Source organism: Leptodactylus fuscus, chromosome 1, assembly GCF_031893055.1.
Source record: "Leptodactylus fuscus isolate aLepFus1 chromosome 1, aLepFus1.hap2, whole genome shotgun sequence".
NCBI classification, from domain to species: domain Eukaryota; kingdom Metazoa; phylum Chordata; class Amphibia; order Anura; family Leptodactylidae; genus Leptodactylus; species Leptodactylus fuscus.
Genome location: NC_134265.1, coordinates 252,200,768 through 252,228,082, shown reverse-complemented (window position 1 = coordinate 252,228,082; position 27,315 = coordinate 252,200,768). Strand labels below are relative to the sequence as shown.

General features: G+C 40.7%; 1 protein-coding gene across 1 annotated transcript; it reads right to left on the bottom strand.

The window, feature by feature from the left end:
- Positions 1–1,267: 1,267 nt before the first annotated feature.
- LOC142217580 (alcohol dehydrogenase 1-like) lies at positions 1,268–18,327 on the bottom strand. The gene is made up of 8 exons (XM_075285878.1): positions 18,310–18,327; positions 12,865–12,966; positions 11,841–11,982; positions 10,710–10,797; positions 8,749–8,968; positions 6,017–6,277; positions 1,524–1,659; positions 1,268–1,437 (listed from the first exon to the last, which is right to left on the bottom strand). The coding sequence occupies exons 1-8, from the start codon at positions 18,325–18,327 to the stop codon at positions 1,268–1,270; spliced, it is 1,137 nt and encodes a 378-aa protein (XP_075141979.1).
- Between the last annotated feature and the right edge of the window lie 8,988 nt (positions 18,328–27,315).

Sequence of the window (27,315 nt, the reverse complement as noted above, 5' to 3'; positions counted from 1 at the left end):
AGATCCTATCTAGACTGATAGCTTATGTAAATTGAAGTCTTTTTCTAAATATATTGCTTTAGAAATTCTGCTTTGTTTGTCTCCTATGTGACCTTATTCCTCCCATTGTTTACATAGCGTTGCTATAACTACGGACCTGGGAGATAGGACAAGTGACGTCACTTACTCAGTTCCGGCTGGACAATCCGTTCAGCTATTTGCAGTTTTGCTGATAAAGCTGAGTCAATTATCTCTCTAAGTAAACACACAGATAACACGGAGTCCGTTTTGTACAAGAATCTGCAGATTATCTGAACTGCAGAAGTGTTGTTTGTCGCGTTCAGTGGGGGAGGGGTGGGGAGGGAGAGAAATACAGGAAGTGAAAAGAAGACACTGCATACAGCCTGGCTGAAAGGCTGAGATGGAAGAACCCCTTCAATTTGTTGGCTTTGGGAGGCCATGCCCCTCTAAAAAGCCCTGTGGCAAGGGTCTTGGAATAATTTAAGAAGTTGCATATTTTGCACATAAATTTGGGCATGTCGGTTCTTTTTCCCGCTAGATGAATAAAATCGCTAGCGTGAAAAAAAACGAGGGAAGCCTAGTGAAATGAATGGGAGGCCTTCTTGCAGGTGGATTTTGAGGCGGATTCCACGTCAAAATCAGTCTGCAAAAAAATCAGTGTGAACATACCCTATGAAATACAGTTTTGTGAGTGACCCTCCATTTTCTTTTTTCTGCTTCCATAAACTGTATATACGGTAGTAGTGGTGCTTTGTTACTACAGCTCTAGGCCTATTCTTTGAATTGGAGCAGATCTACTTCATGTCTACAGTAGTAGTTCCTGCTAGACCCCCACTGATCACATACCGATTGCCTATTTGGTGGAAAGGTCATTGATATAAAACATTCTGTTGAGGCCAAGGCCCCACGTGGCATACACGCTGCAACAAAAAACACAGCATTTTACATTCACTGCACCACACCACACATTGCCGAAAAATACATGCAGCGGAAATGCTGCGATTTACAAAACCGTTGCGATTTTGGAAATTGCAGCCTGTCAATTTTACCTACAGAAATGCTGGTAGTTTCTGTATATTGTATAATGGAAGCAAAAGGTCTGTGAAAAGCACTACTGGAAAAACAGCGATGTGTTGCCACCACGTTTCTTTTGCAGCGGTCCACTTTGTGAGGCCTTAACCTAAAGACATGTGATTCCTTTTGTCTATTTATATACCAATATAACAGGTCATTTTGGGTTTCAGGAAAGCGCCATTTGTAATATTCTTTATTTTTTTATGTTTATCTGCAAGACATACCTTTCACCTTTGTGCAAGAGGTCAAAACCTTTATTGATTTCTTGGAATGGCAAGTTGTAGGATATTAAACCATCCACTTTGAACTTCTCAGTCATCAGATCTGATACTAGTTGAGGAACACATTCCTTGCTCTTAAAACCTATACAAAAATAATAATTATTAGGCTAAATGTATACAAAACATCTCACAGTACAACAACATAATTTCTGAATCCTAGGCACACACCTCCAAATATAGCCCCTTTTAAGGTTCGCCCAGTGAGGAGCAGCATTGGTGCAAATGAGAGTGTTGATAGCGAAGGAGCGACTCCAACTATAACAGCAGTGCCACAACTGAAGTGGCTGGAGAGTATTGCAGAAACCTGAAACATGTGGAGAGCATTGAAGAAAACATCTAGGGGAATATTCACATGAGGCTGATTTGTTATTGGTAGGAATTTTTGCAAACAATTCACATTCTCACATAAACTCATATAGACACAAAGGTCCCTTCAGGGCCGCACCTCTAATGAAGTGAAGTGAGGCGACGGCCTCAGGCAGCACTCCAGAGGGGGCGGCAGCTGCGACAATTTTATAAAACTTTTTTTTCCTAAAGTAGCGCAGAAGTCTCACTGAAAATAATCTGAGCGGCTTTCTCCTGCGCTGGTTTAGACCTCTGTGTCTCAGCGCAGTCAGTGTCATCGCACCTCCTGCGCTGAGACGCAGACGTCTTACTGCCAGGTGAAGAGGAGGTGGCCGTAGGAGTAGCAACGAGGTTGGTGAGTAAATTTTTTTAAAATTTTTTTTTTATAATAGGCAGCTTCCTGCTGGAGTGTCCCCAGCAGGTAGCGGCCTATTTATCTACCTCCCTGGGCTTGCTCACTGCCATCCCTGCTTCCTCTTCTACTATAGTCCAAGGAGGGCGGCAGAGAGCAGGCCTAGGCCAAGGCCACGATCCCACTACCGCTATTATTATACTCGGGGGGGGGTCTTTTCAGACCCCCGAATATAATAATCAGAGCCCCAGGGAAGGTGAGGGAACATAATAAATAGTGTTACACACCTCTCTGGGATCCCATGTTAATCCAAGGCTTTGGGCCTATATGACGTCACATTGTCTGGGATATTACCATATAGGCCCAAAGCTTGTGCTAGCAGTACTATACAGGCCTGAAACCAGTGCTAGCAGTACCATACAGGTCTGAAGCCTGTGCTAGTAGTAATAGCCTGTTGATGCTAGCACAGGCTTTGGGCCTGTAAGGCAACAGGCTGTTACTGCTAACAGAGGATTTTGGCCTATATTGCAATATCTATAAATCCGGGAATGTGCATTTACATATATGTTTAAAAGGTAATTCATTAAAACAGGGGGGAAGGGTCTTTTAACAAACGGTTAGCAGGACTTGAATAGCCTTTTTAAAGGCTATTCAGGCATATGTTTATCTAAAATAGCGAAAATCCAGTGATAGAGCCCCTTTAATTTTTTTTTTTTTTAATGGAATTATGCGAGGACTTATTTTTTGCAGGAAGACCAGAAGACCTTCACCACCTCTTCTATGCCCATCCCTAGCAGCGTGCCGGAGCCTATTTAATATGGGCTCTGGCTCCAGCCTGTCGCTGGCTAGTCAGTTGAACTAGTGTCCTGATAGTAAGCGTTTTCCTGTGTTCTGATTAACTGTGTTTCTGACCCCCTTGCTTTAACTTCTGACCTTGCCTTTGCCTCCTGATTTTGTACTGTGCCTGCTCCAGTTTATGACCCCAGCTTGCCTCTAGACTTCCGCTTCCTGAATTACCGTTTTGTACTGATTGAACATTCCTGTTACTGACTTTACCTTCCTGACATTCCCATTGGATTACCCACTGTACTGCGTTTGCCTCTTGGTGACGACCCTGGACAGTACAACTACGCTTTACACTTCCATCTTCTGACCACCCGCCACAGCCTTCTGGATCCTGGACCTACACCACTACCTGAAAACGTCTGCTGGTAAGAGATCTGAGTGTCTGGTTTACTGTGATTTGTGGTGCGCTGTGTGTTTGGTGTTTTCTGACCCATACCACTCTACCCAGAAGTGCAGCCAAGTCCATCCCCACCATCTGGGGCTCTGGTGAAAACCATTGTGGGGTTGGAGTTGGTGCAACCTGGGAGATGTTGAACACATAGTGCTGTATTTACCATTTAAATCTAAGTATCTAGTACTAGTTCTCCCTATTAACCCAGATCTGCATCTGTAATTCGAACAGATGCGCTATTTTAGCCACTTTCTAGGTGCATCTACTTTATTAAATGTAGGCCAGTTTGTGTTCCAACGCTTACACACATACTGTCTTCACCAATATAAGATCAGAAGCTAAGACATTATAGTAAGATTCCTTCTACAGAATATGAAAACTTTGGACATATGTGGGACATACTTTATCCAGGTTGTGGCTATGCACAATATCCCAGAACAGGATGAAAAACTCTAGTGAAAATGTTACAGTATATTTGTGACAACAATCACAAAGTGGCATTGCCCTTAAATGACCCTGTTATTTACAGACATGACAACTCCATGATGTCCTGGCTATTATTGTTTTGGAGGAGCTTACTTTCCCCTGTTTTGCATGTAAAGTAAACACAGCTGGGAATAAATGATTTCCATACCATTTTATTCTTTATTTTTTTGCCATTTGTGGGAATGCCAATGTTCTTTCCTTTCAGGAAATATGTTTTTATTGGACCTTCACTCGCTTTTATATCCAGATCAAGATATTGTTCAATTACGCTTTATTTCAGAATTATAAAACTTATTGTTTTATAAAGACAGCGGGGAAAACAACTGGGCTGTGTTGTAGGTGTATACTTAAATCAGAACTTTTGTTGTAATTATTAATGCATTAAACATCAGTACATGTGAATATATACAATATTGTAATATATAGTAGTAATATACATTATTAATGCCAGGTGCTTTTCTTCACTTCAGCAGTCAGTTCTGTAGCTTTCCATATCTCACAGTCAGGCACTATTTACATAATCATAAAATCAATGAAATATAGAAAATATTAGGTGGTGCAGAAGAGGGGACTGCAGCTGTAGTCTCTCCTGTAGATTATATATGTATCAATATAACGATATGCAAGAAGGGGGAAAACCAGAGAGATACTAGAGAGATACATCCAATGTCTCAGGATAGGCTTCCAAAATAAAGAGTACAGACAAAACAAATTTAACTTTATAGGAACCAATAGAAGGAAAAGGGAGATAGCCGAAATATGCAAGTTAGGGCTATTTCACAAGAGGGGCAAGAGGGAAGGATTTTGATGCTGAATCCACCTCAAAATCCACCCTTCACAATAGAGGTCTATGTAGACCACTAACGTTCTATTTTCCGCTACTGGAAAAAAGAAGCGAGCTGCCCTTTTTTCAGACGGATTCCGTGGCTGATTCAGCCGCGGACTTCTGCCTCGCGACACCTCCCCCCGACAAGGCCCATTCATTTGGGTCTAAACCAGAGCAAACCCCCATCGTGTGAACTAGCCCTAAGACAGATTTCTAGATAACCTACTCCATATCCATCTACAGCTGCTTATAAAGTGGTCCTGTTAAGGAAAAGAATCCCACACACACAGAAAGTAAAATATAATAAAGTTTATTAATACTTACTAAAAATCAAGTAACATATGACAAACAGTACAAGGGGAATGTAAATACATAAAAGTACTAGTGTACCATTACAGCGGGTAGGTGAAAACACCTGATATCCAAAAAATGGGCAGATAGTAAATAATATCATATAAATAACCCGCAACCATGTACAGAGTGTTAAATAGATATTAGAAAGTGTAAAGGTATATACTATATCCTACAGATATCTGCTACCACTCCAAAAAGTCATACATGGTATACATAGTGGTAAACATGTGACATAACTCCCATATAAAACACATACCACGCTGTATGATGGACCCGACGCCCGTTTCACCCACTGCATGTGGGCTTCGTCAGGGGACGTGGTATGTGTTTTATATGGGAGTTACGTCACATGTTTACCACTATGTATACCATGTATGACTTTTTGGAGTGGTAGCAGATATCTGTAGGATATGGTATATACCTTTACACTTTCTAATATCTATTTAACACTTTGTACATGGTTGCGGGTTATTTATATGATATTATTTACTATCTGCCCATTTTTTGGATATTAGGTGTTTTCACCTACCCGCTGTAATGATACACTAGTACTTTTATGTATTTACATTCCCCCTTGTACTGTTTGTCATATGTTACTTGATTTTTAGTAAGTATTAATAAACTTTATTATATTTTACTTTCTGTGTGTGGGATGTTTTTGAGTTATTGAGTTCTATTATCTTTCCACACTTTTGTGATGAATTAGCCTCATTTGTGACTCTAATGCTGTTAAGGAAAAGGCTAACAATTCCAAGGAAAGGAGGATAAAGAAAATTCATAAGGATGCCACATTTTTTTCTGTAGCTTTTTTTGCTGCGTTTCGCTACGTTGGGCCTTAGACTAAATGTCATTTGTCAGTTTTAGAAGGTGCTTTATCAGTGCAGATAATAATGTATCTAATTTCAGTCGGTGCAAAGATCTGCAAACTTTTTATTAGTTATTTTTATCCACACTTGCCACTCTACAAATATAAGGTCAAGCTGTTTTGTTGGCATCTATTAAATAAGCACATACTTTACCTGTCAATGTAAAATCTGTAATAATAACTTTTTCGTCCTTACCATGATATCAGTGTTTCCAATGCATTCAAAAGAATAGTGAACTCCACCATTAGTCATCTTCTGTATCACTTCATGAATGGGATTTTCATGGTCCTTTGGGTTGATACAGTCTGTGGCTCCCAGCTCTTTCGCTTTTACAAATTTTTTGCTGTTTATATCAACTGCAATAATTCTGGAAGCTCCTGCTACTTTACATCCTATGATCACTGAGAGGCCAATGCCCCCCAGGCCAAATACAGCACATGTAGAGCCAGGCTCGACCTGGAAAGTAACATATAATTATAGATTATAAGATGGTTACAAGTGATTATTGAAAAAAATATTTCCAACATTCTCTCCTTCTTTTTGCTATACGTTTGCATATATATAGATGGATGTGATAATAAAGCAATGTTTAGGCATAGCAAAGAGCAACATCATTATCACAAGAACTGCACATAATGAATGTATAATTTACACAGGGTCTGTCATCTCTCCTGGCTTATTTGTTTTAGGGTATGTTCACATATATAAGCTGCATCAGTATCAGTTTTGTTCCTTACTCTAGGTTCCCAATAGCGTTTGGGTTTCTGCTCTTCAGGTCCACTTGGGTAACCCTGTCCGCTTAAAAAGCAGTTACCTGTGGAAACCCACGGACCTCATTGATTATATTTCCACCCGTTTCACCTAATATTGGTGAAGAGAAAAGTCCTGCTTGCATGACTTTTCATTCTGCATATTGCAAGTGTAATGGGGGACGGAGTCCTTAAACTGTCCTGGAACGCTAGTGTGACTGCAGCCTCTGTCATTACAATTGATGCCAAAACTGATGTGATCATTTGTCATCAGGCTTTTTCACAAATTTCTACTCCAAACCATAGTTTGTCATCAGTTTTTTCTATGATGGTCCACAAAGCATGATATGCTGCCGAGGCCAATAGAGCAAGGGTACTCAATTACATTTTAGTAAAGGTCTGTTGATTGGGTTCTACCATCAATTAAAAGCCTTAGCTGAACATGTCCAGTATAAACAGTATTTTTCAGAAAAAAAGTCGTGATTGACTATAAGATGTACCTCAGGTATAGGCAATTTTTTTTTTTTTATAAGGTGAGGGGCGACTGACATGTCATTATACTGTGTGTTGGGCGCACTAATGTGGCATTACTCTATTCAGGGAATGACTAATGTGGCATTATACTGTGACACTGTGCGGGGGCTAACGTGGCATTATGCTTTGAGGGGGTGACTAAGATAGTTTTATACTGTGCAGGTGACACTAACATGGCATTAGACTGTGCAGTTGGCACTAACGTGGCATTATACTGTTGGTGGTGCATTGAGGAGCATTATATGGTGGGTGTGGGAATTGAGGAGCATTATACTGTGGGGGTGCTAATAGGACATTAGTGCCCCCATACAGTATAATGCCCCATTATTGTGCCTCCTCACAGTATCCTCATAGTTGCCCCCCACAGTATAATTCCCCATTGGTGCCCCCACACATAATTAACATTAAAGAATGGAGAATTTGTCTAGAATGAAGTTGTCCCTGGTAGGTCCTCCCTCCAGCAACTCCAATGACCTCACTAATGAAAAGTCTAGAAGGAAGTTGCTGGAGGGAGGACCTGCTAGTCTCCGCAGGTATGTTCATGGTTTTTGGGTATTCTGTGATTACTAGAGGTAGGTCCTCCATACAACAACTCCCTTTTCTCACACCCTCCATGATACAGTACCATGTAAATTCATCACTCCTTTCCTTCAACCCCCTTCAACATACAGTTCTATGTAAAAAAAAAACATCACTTATGCATTTCCGCAATTTCTAGTCTCAGCCTAGCATCTATTCAAAGTGAAGTTTCTAGGTCCATAAAGTGTGCTCAAAAAAGCGTCAAAAAACGTTTCAAAAACCGAATCATGTAAAAAAAAATGCAAAAAAAAAGTTTCGGAATCCCTGAAGATTTTTTCATCCTGCAAAAAACAACATACCCTAAGGGTAAGTTTACACAGAGATTACGGATATGTGGATACAGCCTCAAAATCCTGACCAAAAAGACAGCTCCCATTGAAATCAATGGGAGATGGTCAAGAGTTTTTTCTGGGAGCCGGCTTGTTCGTTTCGCCTCGCGATTCGGCCTGAAGGCACTCCCTCCTCCTGACTAGCCCCATTCATTGGGCCTAATCCAGAGCGGAGTGCGTGACTGGATGCTAGTGCAGTGCACCGGCATTCAGTTGCGGCTACCCATATTTTGGACCGGAAACTGATGCGGCCTCCGCCTCACGTTCCGGTCCAAAAAACCCTGTGTTACCCTAAGAGAGCCAGCTGGAAAAACTCTGCAGGCATCGCTTATTCCCTGTGGCTGAGGCTCAGATACAGGGCCATGTGGCACCAGAACTAATGGCTGTAGAGAACTATAGGATCCGATCTGGCATCAGTTTCTCTCCGGCGTGTCTAACAATCTGTGGAAATGGTAGCACTCAGGGTTTGTAACTTTATCCAGGGAATAACAGGAACTGTACAACTCACCAACATAGGAAAAGATGCTCCAGAATTATTATTTGATGGGACACAATTATTTACTAATGGACAGATCAGAGAAGATGACCAGGTGACCGGTTCTTACTATGACATTGAAAATATAATACTGTACGATTCATGTAATACACCAAATACAAAGGAGTTGTTAATAAAATGTCAAACGCATTTGAATTGTTTGATTCACCTATTTGGAATTGGTTTACTCATTTACAGTACCTTAGCCACATTAATGGCAGATCCATATCCTGTGGAAAAGCCACATCCGATCAAGCATACTTTGTCCAGGGGAGCATCATCAGATATCTTGGCCACAGATGTTTCTTCCACTACAGTATATTCAGTAAAAGTGCTGGTGTTGATGAAATTATGAAGTATTTGTCCCTTACAGGTAAATCTACTGGTGTTATCTGACATCAGACCAGTATGCTTGCCAATGCTGTTAAGTAAATGTAAAAAGTATCTTTATACTATAGAATTGTCATGTAAGAAAGAAGCCAATAACCCGAACAAAGCTGCTCAATAGCATTCACAATGATGCTTCACTTAAGCCTCAAATGGAACCTAGATGGCGATAAATGATTGTTTTTGAGGCACATGTAACCTAGGTAACGTTAGTATTCAGAATTGCAATCCATTTTCAATGAACATGTGTGGATGGGATTAGCCAGAATCCCAGTCACTTTGGAGGTTCTGTATAACAGTGTTTTACGGTACCTGGAAAGTGTATGAAATTTGGCTAATCCCATCCCGAAAAAAATCCACTGTGCCCATTGCTTTGTTTCTCTACCTGAGGCCTTAGCCTTAATGCTTTTTCCGGGCAAAAAAATGTCTGTTAGTGATATTAATGGGATAATAAATGCACCCATATACCTTTAGACATGTTTAGAGAGATTTCTAGGTGTCTCTGGGAGCTCCTGGTATCTCCTGGATTTGTTTACAGGGTTCAGCTTCCTGCTATGTAAGTTCTACACTAACCCCTCTCACCTTACTCCCCCTCCTTCCTCATCCCCCTTCTCCCACACACCCCGTTCCTGTCTCTCTAGCTATCCTACCCTTCCCTAACTACTCAGCCCAACCCCCAACCCATATTATATACTTACCCTCCACACTTCTTCCTGCAAGATGGCTCCTCCTCCTGTACTGATTCTGCAGGTCCTCGCTCTTCTCCATCGATGCTCTGTTCTCTGCAGCGATGATCCAACTCTACTGCGCATATGTGGATATGCAGTACAGGTGAATTATTGTCAGCAGTGCACCCAGTGCTTGGTGAAGAGCGCGAACCCTACAGAATCAGTATAGGAGGAGGAGCTGTCTCTCTGGAAGAAGCGTGGAGGGTAAGTATAATGGGGTGGAAGGGCAGCAGAATTAGACAGGGCAATTCTCTGGAACAAGCGCTCCTAGTACTTGTTGTAGATAATTGACCAAATTCTCAGCCCCTGTAAAAAGAGCCTTTAAATACTTAAAGGGGCTCTATCAGCAAAATTATTTAAAAAGGCTATTCAGGCACCACTAATCTTATTTTAACCCCCCCCCGTTTTAAAATAATACCCTAAAAACGATTATTCAAATGATACCTGTGCACGGTAGGCGTTCGTGCACTGTCGGCCGTCATCTTGCTGTCACGCCTTCCTCTTCTTTCTTCTTCTACCGACGCCCTCCTGTCCTCGCTCTTCCACGCCTTCATCTTCTTTTCTTCCAGAATGAAGAAGTTCACGAGCGTACTGTGGATGCGCTTGCGTAGTTCTAAGGGGAAATTAGAACTACAACAAAAATGGTGCTGGAGCGTACGCAGTAGCGCTCTGGAGGGAGCGATACTGCGCACGCGCGGGATTTGAACACAAACCACCGGAAGAACAGAAGATCAAGGCGTGGAAGAGCGAGGACAGGAGGGCTTGGCTGGAAGAAGAAAGAAGAGGAAGGCGTGACAGCAAGATGACATCCAACAGTGCACGACCGCCAACCGTGCACGGTAAGTATCATTTGAATAATCGTTTTTAGGGTATTATTTTAAAATGGGGGGGTTTAAAATAAGATAAGCGGTGCCTGAATACAGCATAATTTTGCTGATAAAGCCCCTTTAAGTGTTTATCTTGAAAAATATGGAAAGCTTCTAGGACTGCCTATGGTACAGTAATACGTATAATTAATTATAATAATAGTAATAATAATAGACATACTCTGATTTGTAACACAAGTTACTTTTAGGTTCAGAACACCCTCTACATTCTCCACATTGAGGAAGGAACAGTGGTATTACTTTGTCTCCTAGAATTGAAAAAAATGTTTAGTACATTTCACAGCCCACAGTATTAATGTGAATTAATGTGAATGCTATTTCTAAAATTAGATATGGAAGACAAAGGCATAACTATATAGGCTCCAATATGCCTGTAACATTAGTTTAAAAGTCAATAGCTATACCTTCACCCACGTAAGGGAACACCAGTGAATATCCCACTTCATAAACTGTATTCACAAATATGCAGTGCTTAAATGGGTTGTCCAAGCAAAAATGGTCAAAAAGTATATTTATTAAATTGGCTAGGGTTGGTGAGTAAAAATAAATTTTCAAAAATTATACTCACCTTTCCTGGTGCTCCGATGGTCCATTCCTCTTAGTCCACTGTTAACTTCCTACGGAAGTCCCACCACATGTGAACACTGAGGACAGTCAGCAGACTCAGCGAAGGGCATGTGATGTCACTACCTGTGACATGATATCCATGAGCTCTTCCTTGAGGCCACCACCCGTTGAGGCCAATCCCACCACATGTGAGTCCTATCAGCAGCTTCAGTCGAAGGGATCCAGGACGTCACAGCTGGCGAGCAGTTTCACTTTGACAAGATACCAAAGCAGCATGACTGAACCACACTGGGAGAACTCCGGAGCATTGGAACAGTTGAATATGATTCCTCTCTCCCCCCTTCCCCCCATGTAGCATAAACGCTGCGATTTTGCCTCAGGGGAAATGTATAGTATCTGCAAAGTAGATGGGATTGCAGAAAAATATCCACAACGGACAATCTGCAATTTCAAAAACCATCACTTTTTTGTAAATCGCCCTATGCCAATTATACCTATGGCAAAAGCTGCTGTTTCCCTATATGTATAATTGAAGCAGAAAGTCTGAAAATTATGTCTACTTTCTGAGAAAAAGTGCTCAGGGAAAAACATGCAGCATTTCTACTTTTTGGCTGTGGCCTGCTACATGGGGTCCAAGCCTAAAGGAGTTTCTAGGTCTTAAATATTTTAGACTTATCCTTAGTTTAAATTGTGGGAATTCAACCCTCAACTTTGTCAAACTTACCAGGCTTGACTGTAGTTACTCCATCCCCAACACTCTCTACTATGCCAGCACCTTCGTGACCTAAAATCAGTGGAAACTTATGGTTTTTCACTGATCCATCCAATACATGATCATCTGATCGACATATTCCAGTAGCAACTATCTATTCAGAAAAGACAGTAGACGTGTTAGTGTCTTGGCAAATGATTATCATGGCTTCAAGATAGTACACAGTTTGTTACCAGCTGTAGCGTAGGGTACATGTTTCAAAGTAAATGAATCTTTAAGGGCAAGGTAGTACCTGGTAGTTCTTTAGTTACACTATGAATTCTAAATAGAATCTGGTTATCTCAGCAAAGTTGATCTTTGCTCATTACACAATACTATAGCTGTATACAGGATGTGAGTATAGGAAGGGCCCAAGGGGAATATGCTCCTGAGCTTTCACCATCTTGGGTACCAAAGAGGATTCCATCACTTATCCTCATTGCTCAGGAGACAGATGAGCAGCTGGATCAGAAGAGCTGTTTGCTTAATGGATGAGATACCATATAGCATGTTGGCCACCACATAACTATCACTATCCATATGGGTAGTGTATACACTGCTCAATAACACCAAAGTCATCTTTTTATTGGCCACAAGTTGTCATTTTGCAATAAATTGTATGTTTCTTTAGGCCCAATCTTTTGCTTTGGTGGCCATGTGGCCTAGTCACATGGCTACTTCCATCAATAGTGCTTGTTCTATTGGATGGAAGTTGTCCACCATTTAATTTGCGGGGAAATGGGGTGAAAAGTAACAAAGTAAACTGTGACAACAATGCTTGTATGTGCCCACAGCCAGCCAAGGTGATTTTTGTCTAGCAAATGCAAAACTTTGAGTCTGCAATACAAGACTGATTCCCATTTCCAGGATAACAGACTCATCTAATACGTTCAATTCCCACTTGTTAATTTTTAGTAAACTTCTCTTTGAAGGAAAGTTATAAAAAAAAAAATTCCTATAAACGGACTAAAATGGGTTACATATATGTATAGTTTACCTTTATCCGGACCTCATGAGCCCTTGGTGGGGCAACTTCAATCTCTTCTATCTGAAATGGTTGACGTGGCTCCCACAACACTGCGGCTTTGCATTTAATAACCTGAAGTGTATAAAAATAACAGTTACTTGGCTCTACAAAACTGGAAGAGAGCATAACATGACTTTTTCATAGTCTGTTGTGTAATAATATTGATTCAAGGTTATACAGCGCATTTTAGGTTAAATATCCTATTACCTTCAACCATTGATCAATGTCACTAGAGATGGACGAATTGCTTTGTATCGAGCCAGGCTCGACTTGAATATTCCATATTGTTAATTTTTTTTCACAAAACCAAATGAATGCACATTTGTCTCAGGCGAACTAAAATACCACCACATCATACTCTGGGGTCTCTTCTGGGGTGGCCCAGGTGAAGTGAAAAAAATAAAAACATTCATACTCACTTTTCCTTACCTCTTTTGGGCCTCCTTGCAGTAAACAGTCAGTGCTCTCCTGGTGATGTCATTGCCTTGGGGTTACCGCTGAGGTCGGTGATAGGCCACCAGCAGTGACATGGGCATGCCGAGTGTGATGACGGCTAGAGATGAGCGAACAGTAAAATGTTCGAGATTCGATATTCGTTACAAATAGCATCTCAATATTCGACTATTCGAAGGAATATCGAACCCCATTATAGTCTATGGGAGAAAATGCTTCGCTACAGGGGTTCCCACCATTCGACTCAGGAGGGTCACCAAGTCCACTAAGACACCCCAGGAAATAATGCCAACACCCTGGAAAGCAACTGGGACAGCAGGGGAAGCATGTCTGGGGGCATCAAGTACCTTTATTATGTCGGGATCCCCTGTCAGCTTGCAATATGCTGGAGCAGACTTTTTCCCATAGGAATGCATTGACCAGCGTTGATTGACCAGTCTACGACATTCGGCCAATCAACGCTGGTTCTGCCTGAGGAGGCGGAGTCTAAGAGCCGTCCACAGCAGTTTCCATTCTGGTCCGATTTTAGACTCCGCCTCCTCCAGCAGAACCAGTGTTGATTGACCGAATGCTGTAAGACTGGCCAATCAACGCTGGTCAATGCATACCTATGGCGAAATGAAGCAGAGCTAGCCATGCGCTCAGCTTGGCTATTCCTCCTGTCACACACATCTCTGGTGTAACATAGCTCAGCACACACTCAGCTCTGCTACATCTCTACACTCTGTTGTAGAGATGTAGTAGAGCTGAGTGTGCGCTGAGCTCTGCTACACCCATGCCCCCAAGACTTTAGTTATGCCCCTGGGCAGAATAATGAGAGTATACTAAGTGAGTATATTGATTTTTTTATTTTGTTTCACCCACAATGTCTGGGAAATTGGGCACCAAAATCTTCATAATAGGGTGCAGATTTGCTGATATAGATTTCACTTCAACTTTGTCCAAATTTGGTGCAGAAATACACGTGGTTGTACATTTAAAGCAGAGCAATAATGAAATACAGTATGTCATGATCTGTAATCTATGTTTTTTGGTCACTGCAGACAGAGTAGGTCATACTTATCAATACTGTCGAACTTTGCACTGTCTGAAACTATGCATCCCGTTTGTAGTTTTAGACACATTAAAGGGATCCTATCATTAAAACTCATTTTTTTTCTGCTTACCACGTAGGAATAGCCTTAGGAAAGGCTATTCTTCTCCTACCTTTAGATGTCTTCTCCGCACCGCCGTTTGGTATATAATCCGGTTTTCGTTGGTATGCAAATGAGTTCTCTTACAGCACGGGGGGCGAGCCCCAGCACTCAAACAGCATTGGGGGCATCCCCAATGCTGCGAGAGAACTCTCCAGCTCTGCCTCCATCTTCTTCAGGAATAGCCTGTCTTCTTCTGACGGTGGCTTCAAAGTTCTAGGTCTCGGGCCTAGGCGGGCCTAGGATAAAACTGACTAAGCATGCTCGCCAGCCACAAGAAAATGGCCGCTTACACAGTATTGTAAGCGGCCAATTTCTTATGGCCGGCAGGCATGCACAGTCGGCTGTCCGAGGCCTAGAAGTTTGAAGCCACCACTGGAAGAAGACGCAAAGAAGACCTGTTCCTGAAGAAGATGGAGGCGGCGCTGGAGAGTTCTGTCGCAACATTGGGGACTCCCCCACTGCTGTTTGAGCGCTGGAGATTGCACCCAGTGCTGCGAGAGAACTCATTTGCATACTGATGAAAACCGGATTATATACCGAACGACGGCGCGGAGAAGTCATCTTACGGTAGGAGAAGAATAGCCTTTCTTAAGGCTATTCCTACATGGTAGGCAGAAAAATTTGAGTTTAAATGATAGGATCCCTTTATTGAATTTGTCATAAATCTCCCTAACTTTCTGGTGTACCAAAATTCTGGGTCATTTTTCAAATGCACCAAAAAATATGTTTCCATTGTGCCAAAAAACCTGTTTCCATTGCTTAAAAAATTTGTTTCTGTTGCCCAGGCACAAAAATTCTGTCTCAATTCAATCTTCAACTATGGTTACACCATTTTAAACTTGCACAAGAAAATCTGCCATATTCATGCTTTTCTGTTTGTCTCATAAATGTGAATTTTAAACTATGCCCATTTGTGTGCTCAACTTTCAAAACTGTCAAGCCAGCCATATTTTCCTGATAATATGCAGCATCAATTTTGTCATAAATGTAGACAGAAAAGTGGGAAAAAATATGCAAATCTGTTCTCCAGGATGTAATTAGGAGAGCAGTGCCTCTGTTTGCTGCCCTCTAAGGGCAGCCCCCTTAACATCATGCATGACTTTTTAAAAAGTCTAATAACATAATGCAGGCATTATTGACAAACTAATATTTCTATTCCAAAAGGAACAGATTCCCAGCTGTGGACAGTGCCGTTTCAATCTGTTGGATCTCATCAGCGCAGCGTAGGGATACTAGTTTGGCAAAGTGAGAGACTATAGACCAGTATCAGATAATAACACTCCTTAGGGAGAGTGTGCACTTTGACAGGCGAATGGAGACTTACAAGCCATTTCTGCCCACTAGGGGATTATGGGAAAAAAATATGTAGGATTTTGCTCTCCACTTGAAAAATCGGACATCTTTGTAAATGGACACTTAAGGACACACATGGACACTAAAGAACACAACATAATATCTCATTTAAAATAATGGAAATTGTAAACGGACTCAGCTAGTGTCCGATGTTAAAATCTTGTGCGGACAGTTGCTGTGGACACTAGCTGTCGGACACCTACGCTAGTGTGAACCCAGCCTTAAGGTTAAGGTTAATGCCTTTGTAACATTTATGGCAGTTTTGTTTGCTATTTTAGAGAACTTACTGTATGTGTTTTTGCTATATTAAACCAGTACTTTGTACCGTCTAGAGATAACTTATTTTCTCTTCAAAGAGTTCCAAGTTCAAACTCACATATTTTACCAGTATGATAAAACACTGTTTCCTTTAATGTGTGATGCAATAGGGCCATATAGCTCAGAAAGTATCCCCTCTTTGGAAACATCTACTTCTAGACAAACGTCATGACCTCTGGGAAATTTGCCTTTTTGCCTCTATAATACAGCATAGGAGGTGTATATACTTGCGCCTGGTTTCCGTCTGTCGTGAATCCACCAAAATTGCAGAAAAACAGATTGGGAACGGTTTGCAAATGGTAATGGTAATGCATTTACAAAACCAATCGCTTCAAAGTCGGACATACAGGACTTTGTGTCTGTCCAAAAAAATCGCTTTCAAGGCAGAGAGGCTGCAAATGGACACCTGCAATTACTTTAAAAACCCATTGAAGTGAATGGATTTTTAAACGGTCCATTTGCAAACCATTCTCAATCTGTTTTTCTGATATTAAGGATGACAGACAAACACCAGCCGCAAGTATGAATGCCTCCATAGAGTATTATTAAAGTATATTTCATATGATCTTGTGTAAGCCTTGTGCAGAATCCCACTGGAGTGGTGCAAAATGTATATATTTCATTTGTTTTGTATATCCTATGTTTGCACTGTGATATTTACATAATGTGTATATAATGCATGTTTATCCCCACATTAATGGGATCTACCACTGTGGGTAAGTGTGGAGCAGAGTTTTGGTATGACCCACTCAGCAAGTTCTAGAGAGGAGGAATGGACCATGAGTTTTCTCAGTTCCTTGGAGGGGTGAGGGAGTGCAGAGAGGTTCGTGAGCCTGAGCTAGACCCCTGATTGGTCTGAAGACCTTCTAGTCAGCCCAGTACTGTGCAGAAGTCAGAAGAAAGAAAGCTTTCCTTATGCTAGGTTCACGCTAGGTTTTTGAGTCCACTTGGGGACCTGAAAAACGGAAAGCTAACCCGCTTAAAAAGCAGTTATACATGGAAACCCTCCTCCTGTTTTCTGCCCAAAAAATGCAGAAAAATTCTTGCTGAAGAGACTTTTCTCTCTGCATTTTTAAGCAGGTTCAGGGATGGAAAGTCCAAACATATAACAAGCGCTAGTGTGAGCCTAGTCTTAACTGGCAGATGAGTATGTGCCAGATTTAAACTCTGAGGATAAGTGTTACATGAACCTCAGAGCACCCTGCTGATCTCGCAGTAAGGGAAGTTCAGACATCCATTCAGGTCAACCAACTGCCAGCTCAGCTCCAACTCACATTGGTAAAGTTGTAAGAAGTATACCTCAATTTTGGGAAGCTGTTAGGGTGAGTTCACACGGAGTTAACGCGCGCGCATTCTGGCACGTATACCCGTGTCAGAATGTGAGTGCTCAAAACAGAGCCCATTCATTTCAATGTATCGTTACGGGCGTATAACGCGCGTAATTTTGCGCACTCCAACTCCCATCAGGCTCAGGAACTAGAAAGTGCCCTCTGGAGAGCCTACCACCACAATCAGGTATACTGCATGTCCTCCTTAGCACTGCACCAACCCATGAGTAGAGTTGGAGAAAATTGGTAGAGTGCAAAGCCACCGTGACAAATCCAAGCTCAATTACTGCCACCCCCTGTCCTTCTTCTCCATTTGACGCAGGTCTTCTGATGCAGCCTTCCTTTCTATCATGCTATTAGCTTTGCAGAGACATAAAGGATAGAAGTCTCATTACACTGCACTTACTATGCTGATTTCCCTGGTCAGTAAGTGACAGATGAATAACATAGAAGGGAGTCTTTTGCGGTGCTAGGTGTATTTTGTAGTTATACCAATTTGGGGGAATATCTATTGCTTTGATCACTTTTTACTCAAATTTTTATCAGAGGCGAAACAATAACAACAACAAAAAAAACCCGTGGTTTGTGGTCAGTCCGACAGATTACTAAACTACAATTACAATTTTTTTTAGAAAATCCTGAAATACATTTGATCATAAAAAATGGTAATGGCAATACTGTATATAGTCTTTAAGATTACATTTACACTGAACCACTACAGCTGTTATCTAATGCAGTATCCTGCTGTACATTGCAGTATGTCTTACCTTTCCTGCTGTATCCATTGCAACTCAGTGAGAACAGTAGTTTCTGGAGGTCTGTTCTTTCTTATAGTGTTGTAGTATTATTATGCACAACTGAAAATACAAGGCAAATGTACGACCCCTCCCAATACCTGTAAATCATTCTAATACTTTATCTAATGTGCAACCTGTTTTTCTAGACATTCTTGACATTTTACAGCTAATGTGTGACAAAAATCAAGCAATAAGGCTTAAAATGGGATTAGGGTTATATTACATGTATAATTGTTCACTTCTGATTATTTCCAGAATTCTTTCATTCTGCATTAAGTTCTATATACAATATTGACACTGGATATGAAATTGGACTCTAATACACTGTTGTAATTGGAAATCCTTTCCCTCCAAAATAAATTCCCATTACGTATCTTGCACTTCTCTCAGTTTCTTTTGTGCTGTTTTTAGACATTTATTTTTCATTCTAATTGTTTTGGGGTAAGATGAATGACAGATAGCATTTTACCTTTACAATTTCCACATTTACCAAAGCTCCCTATAGAAGCTCATGAAAACAATACATCACATCCAAAAGTATGTGGACATCCCTCCAAGTGCAGGTTTCAGCCACATTATTATATAAATTAATTTTTGAGACATCTAAGAGTAACTACAGTTCAGCTACAAAGTGTTAGACCATGCAGAATCAAAGAGATGGTGGCTGAGCGCAGAAGAATATGGGAAGTAAAAATTGCCTACTTTTGTATAATGTGGTGATTGAGGCAATGTGGCACATGTTTGACACAATAAGGGTTACCCAGTGGTGAACCTAGCCTCTCTGCAGGGGCAGGGGGGGGGGGGGTTCTGGGGCAGGGGAGGTTCTGTGGCAGGGGGAGTTCATCTTTTGATCATCGCCTCAGGCAGCAGGATGGGGTTGGGGGTGCTAGAGGTAACATTTCAATAAATACAATGCAGTAATATTTTGTGCAGTAATACTCACAGGAGACATCTTCCCACATTTCCTGTCTCTTCCCTTTGGACCACCATGACCACTTCTTCCAGCTGTGACTTCATTCTGTAAAGTTTGCAACACAGATATCTTTGACTCCTCACTTCTCCATGCACCCAACCCATATACACATATATATATATGTATATATATATCCCACAGCGGCCCCTGCAGCCTATATTATGCCCCACAGTGGTACCCTTCAAGCTCTATTATACCCCACAGTTGCCCACCCACATGAACTATTATTATACTCAGGGGTCTTTTCAGTCCCTGAGTATAATAATCGGAGCCCCAGGGGAGGTGAGGGAACATAATAAACACTGTTGCTCACCTCTCTGGGATCCAATGTTAATCCTAGCAGGCTTTGGGCCTATATGATAATGTCCCAGACGTCACTTGGTCTGAGATATTATCATATAGGCCCAAAGCCTGTGCTAGCAGTACCATACAGGCCCAAAGCCTGTGCTAGAAGTAACAGCCTGTTGCCATACAGGCCCAAAGCCTGTGCTAGCAGTAACAGGCTATTACTACTAGCACAGGCTTTGGGCCTATATGGTAATTTCCCAGACCACGTGACATTATCATACAAGCCCAAAGCCTGCTAGGATTAACATTGGATCCAGGAGAGGTGAGTAACAGTGTTTACTATGTTCCCTCACTTCCATCGCCTCACCTTGCCTCATTGGGTGCGATGCTGCAGTTACCCCCATCTACACCAGAAAACTGGCATAGATTGATTAGTAAATTGTACTTATCAATTAAAAATTAGGAAACACTTGATGACATCCTCCATGGCAACATATGTTATACATTTATTAATTGTTAATTGTTAACAGCATCCGCAGGAAAACTGAACAGAATTTTCATTAAAAATAGGACAACTAAAACAATTTTGATTTTTAAATTTCATCCAGATATATTTTTAATGGGATTCTATTATTAGAATCCTTTTTTTCAGGCCTACCACATCGGAATAGCCTTAAGAAAGGCTATTATTCTTCCCCTACCATTAGAAGTCTTCTCTGCGCCGCCATTCCGGTGACATTCCCAATTTTCACCATATGCAAATGAGTCTCCAGACAGCACTGGGGGTATATGGGAGAATATAGGAGTCACCATACTGAGGTCCACCATGAGGAAACATGTTTCTAGTAGATAAACCACTTTAACCTTTAAAAATGAATATATAAAATGCCAAATATTCAATAAGGGCTCGTTCACATCTGCGCCTGGGGTCTCCTCTGGGGCAGGAGACGGAAACCTGCAGTTGTGTTTCAAACCCATTCATTTGAATAGGTTTGAAAAGTGTCCGGCCGTGATCGTTTTATGCTCTCTGCGGCAAAACCGTTTTTTTTTTAACCGGACACAGAGTCGGACATGCAGGACTTTGTGTCTGGTTTAAAAAAACGGTTTCGCCGCGGATCGGCGCTCATGGCCGGACTCGGTCTGACAGGTTTCCGTCTTCTGCCAGCAGAAAATAGAAACCTGATACGGAGATCAAACGCTGGTGTGAACCCAGCGTAAGTAGAAAGAATGGTAAGATGCTGAACACATTGTCATGCCTGAAATTAAAACTACAGATTAGTTCACAGCAAATTCACTGTAGAAATCAGGTCATGGCTTTGTGAAAGTTAAACATTACTACAGTCAGTGTTAACTCAGGTCAGTCATACGGTAGTTAAACAGCAACATTCTAATTAAATAATATGTATCTATGTTAAAAGGCAGCGTGTCATATAGAAAACACTGTTTCATCTGCAGGTAGAATGTTGTAGGGAGATGGTGATTTTTTAAAGTTTTTTCATGTTATTTCAAAAACAGATTTTCTCAATTGGCATGGTCATATGAGGACTTGTTTAAAGTGGAACAAGTTATATATTTATTAATATCTTACGGGGAACTGTGTTTAAAAATCATGCAATTCCATAACTATTTTTTCAGTTTTTGACATTCACTGTAAGGCTAAGGCCCCATGGGGCGTCCCGCAGCAATAAAGCGATTCTTCCCACAGTGCTTTAAACAGAAAGTTCACTGAGTTTTCCTCCACTGACTTTCTGTTACAATTACTCGTATATCTATGGGGCAACTGCTGATGTTTCCATAGATATAATTGACATGCTGCGATTTCCAAAACCGTGCTGGATTTGTAAAATATGGTACGTCCGCACTGTGGTTTTTACTGCAAAGTGGGCATGGTATTCACTTGAATCCCATCCACTTTGCCTATACTGTAAAACGCTGCAAATTGCAGCGTTTCTGGTCTCAAAATGACTTTAGCCTTTTTTTGCCGTTCATTACAATGGTAATGCCAAATTGATATAATTTTTATGTTTTACTATTATGTTACTTAATTATTATTTAATTTCACAAAATAAAAACCCTTATAAGGCCAGGGCCCCATATCCCATAAGGCGAATCCAATCCACACCTTGCAGAAAAATACTCACAGCATATCAATTATACCTATGGCAATGCCGACGGTTTGCCTATAGGTTAGGGTTGAACCGATCTTCAGATTTCAGGATCGATTTTAAAATCCGATTTCCGATCATTTTCCAGCCGATCGCGATTGTGAAATTTGCTCGATCGCTGATCGGGATCCGATCTTTCCCGATCTTTCCCGATCCCGATCGCTGAACCCTATTAATTGATATATACATGAATAGGGTTAAGCCGATCTTGAGATAACCTCTGACCTCGATCCCACAGGAAAAGATCGGTATCGAGGGGGCAAATTTATGTCTCATCTTATTAAAAAAGCTAAAGAGAAATCGTACATTACTGAGATTGTAGATACCTCCGGGGTAATACGTAAGACATCAGAGGATATTGCAGATTCGTTCCGAGCTTATTATCAAGAATTGTACAACTTGAGATCTCAAGAGAGTACTGAAGCTCGGGAAACTCGTACCAGATTAATACAGAAGTTTCTCAGTGAATTATCACTTCCTTGTTTGGAGGATAGATTAGCTACTTCGCTTCTTGATCCGATTTCACATGAGGAGGTTCGAAACGCTCTTGCAACATTCCCCAAGGGAAAAAGCCCTGGCCCAGATGGCCTGCCGGTCTCTTATTACAAATGTTTTGCAGATGTGTTGGTGCCACATTTTTCCACTTTATGTAATTTTCTATTGTCTGGAGGTTCATTAGCTAAGCAAACGCAAGAAGCGCAGATTGTATTGATTCATAAGGAGGGGAGAGACAGCACATTATGTAGCAATTACCGACCTATCTCACTCTTGAATGGTGACCTGAAATTATGGGCCAAAATTTTAGCTTTAAGATTGAGCACTCTAATCCCCAAACTTGTTCATGCAGAGCAGTCCGGTTTTGTGAGAGGGCGGGAGGGGAGAGACAACTCAAGGAGACTTCTACATGCAATTCAACTTGCTAGACGTAAACAGATACCGCTTCTTCTACTTGGTATCGATGCAGAAAAAGCTTTTGACCGGGTTGACTGGAATTATATGAAATTGGCTTTACTGCAGTTTGGTATACCGGAGAACTTTGTTTCTGCCATTTTAACGCTATACTCTCAGCCACATGCCAGAGTCAGAGTTAATGGTCTAGTATCGAATTATTTTGACATTTCTAATGGAACCCGACAGGGCTGCCCTCTTTCACCTACATTATTTGTACTTACTCTTGAGACACTTCTTTGTGCGGTCCGCCAGTCCCCAGAAATCCGAGGTGTACCAGTAGGTTCTGACAGTTTCCAACTTGTTGCATTTGCAGATGATGTATTATTTTTGATCTCTAATCAGTCGGATGGGCTGAAGGCGTTAACGTCTCTTTTGAGTCGTTATAGTGAACTATCAGATTATAAAGTGAATTTTACGAAGTCAGAAATCTTAAATATTACTCTCACTAAGGATCAGATTGCTAGAGCAAAAGTAAATTCTCCTTACAAGTGGTCTGAATCTTCCCTTAAGTATCTGGGAATATACCTGGCGCCCAAAGTTGAAGATCTTTTTGAGCTGAATTATACTCCTCTGTTTAAGGATATCTTAAAGCTTCTTTCTCAATACGACCATCCATACATATCCTGGTTTGGACGTAAAAATATTTTACAGACTTATATTATCCCTAAATTAGTGTATACCCTGAGAATGCTTCCGATTCAACTACCACTGACTTACCTGCGGAGACTGATTTCTGCCTTCCGACGTTTTGTCTGGAAGAATGGGACTGCGAGAATAGCGCTACACACCCTTATGCGGAAAAAGGAAGAGGGTGGCATAAAGTTCCCTGATGTTCTTGCCCTATATAAAGCAAATTTACTTAGCACTTGGATTGATTTAGCAGCTCCGGTAAGGGACTGCGGTTCCTGGAAATTAGTGTTGGAAACTTATGGTTCAGATGCGAAAGTGCATTTGTGGTTTCCAAAATATCTCACTCGCCATAGCATTGTCGATGACTACCTTCTTAAAGGCCCTTGCTCGATGTGGCGAGATGTTTCGGTGAAGCTCAATTTGTCTCCATCGAAAGCAACTCCCGCTGATCTAACTCCGTTTTTGCTTCCGACACCCGATAGGTCATACAGAGACCTTTGGAGCGCATTGGAAGGGAGGAAGCTGGGAGATCTTTTCTCCCTGTCATCCCCGATTTCGAGAGAAACTCTTCAAGAGCTACTGCCACATTTGAAGCTTACCTTTTTGCACTACGCACATTTTGTGAATTCGCTTAACACTTTACCGAGTATTGCTAATTTATTCAGAGATTCCACACCGATTGAGAAAGCTTGTTTGTCGACGTCAAAGTCCTTACGCACTTTGAAGATGTGCAAATTGTATTTAGATAGCCTAGTCGAGAAGCCCCCCCCTAGATATCTGTCTAACTGGGAAAATGAACTTGACATTTCCCTATCTGAAGAGGAAAAATCATCCATTTTGTGCTACTCACATGGATTCTCTAGCTGTACGAGACTTCAGGAGATGCATTATAAATTGATTAGCCGTTGGTACAGGACGCCTAGTTGGCTTTACAGTAAACATTTAACAGATTCAGACCTATGCTGGCGATGTGGAACTACCACTGGAACTATGTCGCACATTTGGTACGACTGTGAGATAATAGCTCAATTTTGGCAGCAAATTCGAGATGTAATAACGGAGGTCACTAAACGTACGATTGAGCTGAGTCCTGCTCTGATTTGTCTCTCCCTTCCCTCAGCAGATGTGAAATTCTCACGTATGTCTCTGATCACTCATTTAATTGAAATTGCTAAGTCTCTCATTCCGCTTTTTTGGCATCAGACTGACATCCCCTCCTTACAACAATTCCAGAACAAGGTAGACCTTGTCTCAAAATTTGAAGAATTGTCCAGCTGGGCCAATTTTACTCATCACAAATTTCTAAAGGTGTGGTCTCCTTGGTTGACCTATAGAGGTACAGTTATTGGTACAGACGTTATTCTGTGAATATTCATAATGTGACCTATCTCTTTGGTAGCTATTATTAAAGTATATCCGACCAACAGACTCTACTTATTAACTCTCATAAACTATACAGATCATTACCTTTACCACCCCTTCCTCCTTGTCCTTCCCTTGACCCTTACCATTTTGCTTTACCCCACTTTTTCTTGTTTCGTATGACTCATATGTTGTTAGTCTTGCGAACACAAAACTACCATTTAATTGGAAGATTACTCTTTATTTATATTTGTACTTTGCAATATATAGTGTTTATTTTACTTGCTTTATTTTACATACTTGTTCTTGACTGTCTGTGGAATAAGATTTCAGTCAATGCTCTTCAATCTTTTTGTCATTGTATAACTTGTAAAATACCGAATAAAACTTGAATTTAAAAAAAAAAAAAAAAAAAAAAGGAAAAGATCGGTATCGGAATTCCGATCGCGATCGTGAAATTGACTCGATCGCCGATCGGAGTCCGATCTTTTCCGATCCCGATTGCTCAACCCTACTATAGGTACAATGGAAGCAGAAAATCCAGAGGAAAACTCATCGGACTTTCTGTGAAAAGTGCTGTTGGAGAAACCGTGATGCTTTGATCTTTTCCAACAGCGTTTTTTTGCTGCGGCCTGCTACGTGGGGCCTTAGCCTTAAAAAAAATGTAAAGCTTTTTATTTTTTTGAGGAATATGAGGCATTGTTTTTTTTTTTCAAGGCAAGCTGTAGTTATTAATGGTACTATTTTGAGGATCCATATGAATTTTAATATGATTTTTGTTGGTTTTTGGTGGAGGTGACAAATGCAGTAATTCAAGCAATGTGTTTTGTTTTTTTTTAAACACTGTTCACTGTATATGATAAATAATACAATAGCCTAATAGTTCAGACTTCTACAACACAGTAATATCAGTAATCTTTATTTATATAAGTCAGAAAATGCTGTTCTTACTTTTCATATCTTTTTATATTTTTAGAAATGTTACCACACTTTACCTTCTTTGCTTATACAATATACTGCAACACTTATATGTTGCAGTATATTGTACTTTCAGCAGATGCCTAGCAAACCTTTTCCTTTATTTCCTGAACCTGGAATCTTTATATATAGATTTTCCATACCCCAAATATTATTATTATTATTATTATTATTATTATTATTATTAAATAAAATATTATCAAAATGGTACATATAATCCAAAACGAAATAACAAGTATTCCCACAAAAGCCCTCACATGGCTCGATGATGGAAAAACAAAAAAAGTTATGGCTTTTAGAATATGGTGCCACTAAAACAAATTATTTTGGCAAATAAATATATTTTATTGTGCAAAAGTAGTATTTATTAGTAACATTTATGAAACCCAGTGAACCATGCAAAATATAAAAGAAGATGGCAAACCTGACTTTTTTTGTTGCAATACCACTAAGAAAGAGTTAATAACACTTGCTCAATGAGCTAAATGTATCAAAATGGTGCAAATGAAAATTGTAATTAGTGCAAAAGCAAGCCCTCATATGGCTAAGTCAACCTCAAGATGAAAAGTTTATGGCTTTTAAGGCCCTAGCAGATGACCGTGGGCAAGATCAGTGTGCTAGTCATATTTTTCCCAGATAGCAAACATTTTAGAACTGGAATTGTTTTTCATGCCTTTATACTCTATACATTTATTGTATATTGTAGCCTCCCCCATGTTCTTGTTTTCACGTGGTTTGTATTTCATACTGTAGGTGGGTCGGGTTATATTATATACAGTCCTATGAAAAAGTTTGGGCACCCCTATTAATCTTAATCATTTTTAGTTCTAAATATTTTGGTGTTTGCAGCAGCCATTTCAGTTTGATATATCTAATAACTGATGGACACAGTAATATTTCAGGATTGAAATGAGGTTTATTGTACTAACAGAAAATGTGCAATATGCATTAAACCAAAATTTGACCGGTGCAAAAGTATGGGCACCTCAACAGAAAAGTGACATTAATATTTAGTAGATCCTCCTTTTGCAAAGATAACAGCCTCTAGTCGCTTCCTGTAGCTTTTAATCAGTTCCTGGATCCTGGATAAAGGTATTTTGGACAAACAATTCAAGTTCAGTTAAGTTAGATGGTCGCCGAGCATGGACAGCCCGCTTCAAATCATCCCACAGATGTTCAATGATATTCAGGTCTGGGGACTGGGATGGCCATTCCAGAACATTGTAATTGTTCCTCTGCATGAAAGCCTGAGTTGATTTGGAGCAGTGTTTTGGATCATTGTCTTGCTGAAATATCCATCCCCGGCGTAACTTCAACTTCGTCACTGATTCTTAAACATTATTCTCAAGAATCTGCTGATACTGAGTGGAATCCATGCGACCCTCAACTTTAACAAGATTCCCGGTGCCGGCATTGGCCACACAGCCCCAAAGCATGATGGAACCTCCACCAAATTTTACAGTGGGTAGCAAGTGTTTTTCTTGGAATGCTGTTTCTTTTTGGACGCCATGCATAACGCCTTTTTTTATAACCAAACAACTCAATCTTTGTTTCCAAAATGAAGTTGGCTTCTCCAAATGTGCTTTTGCATACCTCAGGCAACTCTATTTGTGGCGTACGTGCAGAAAC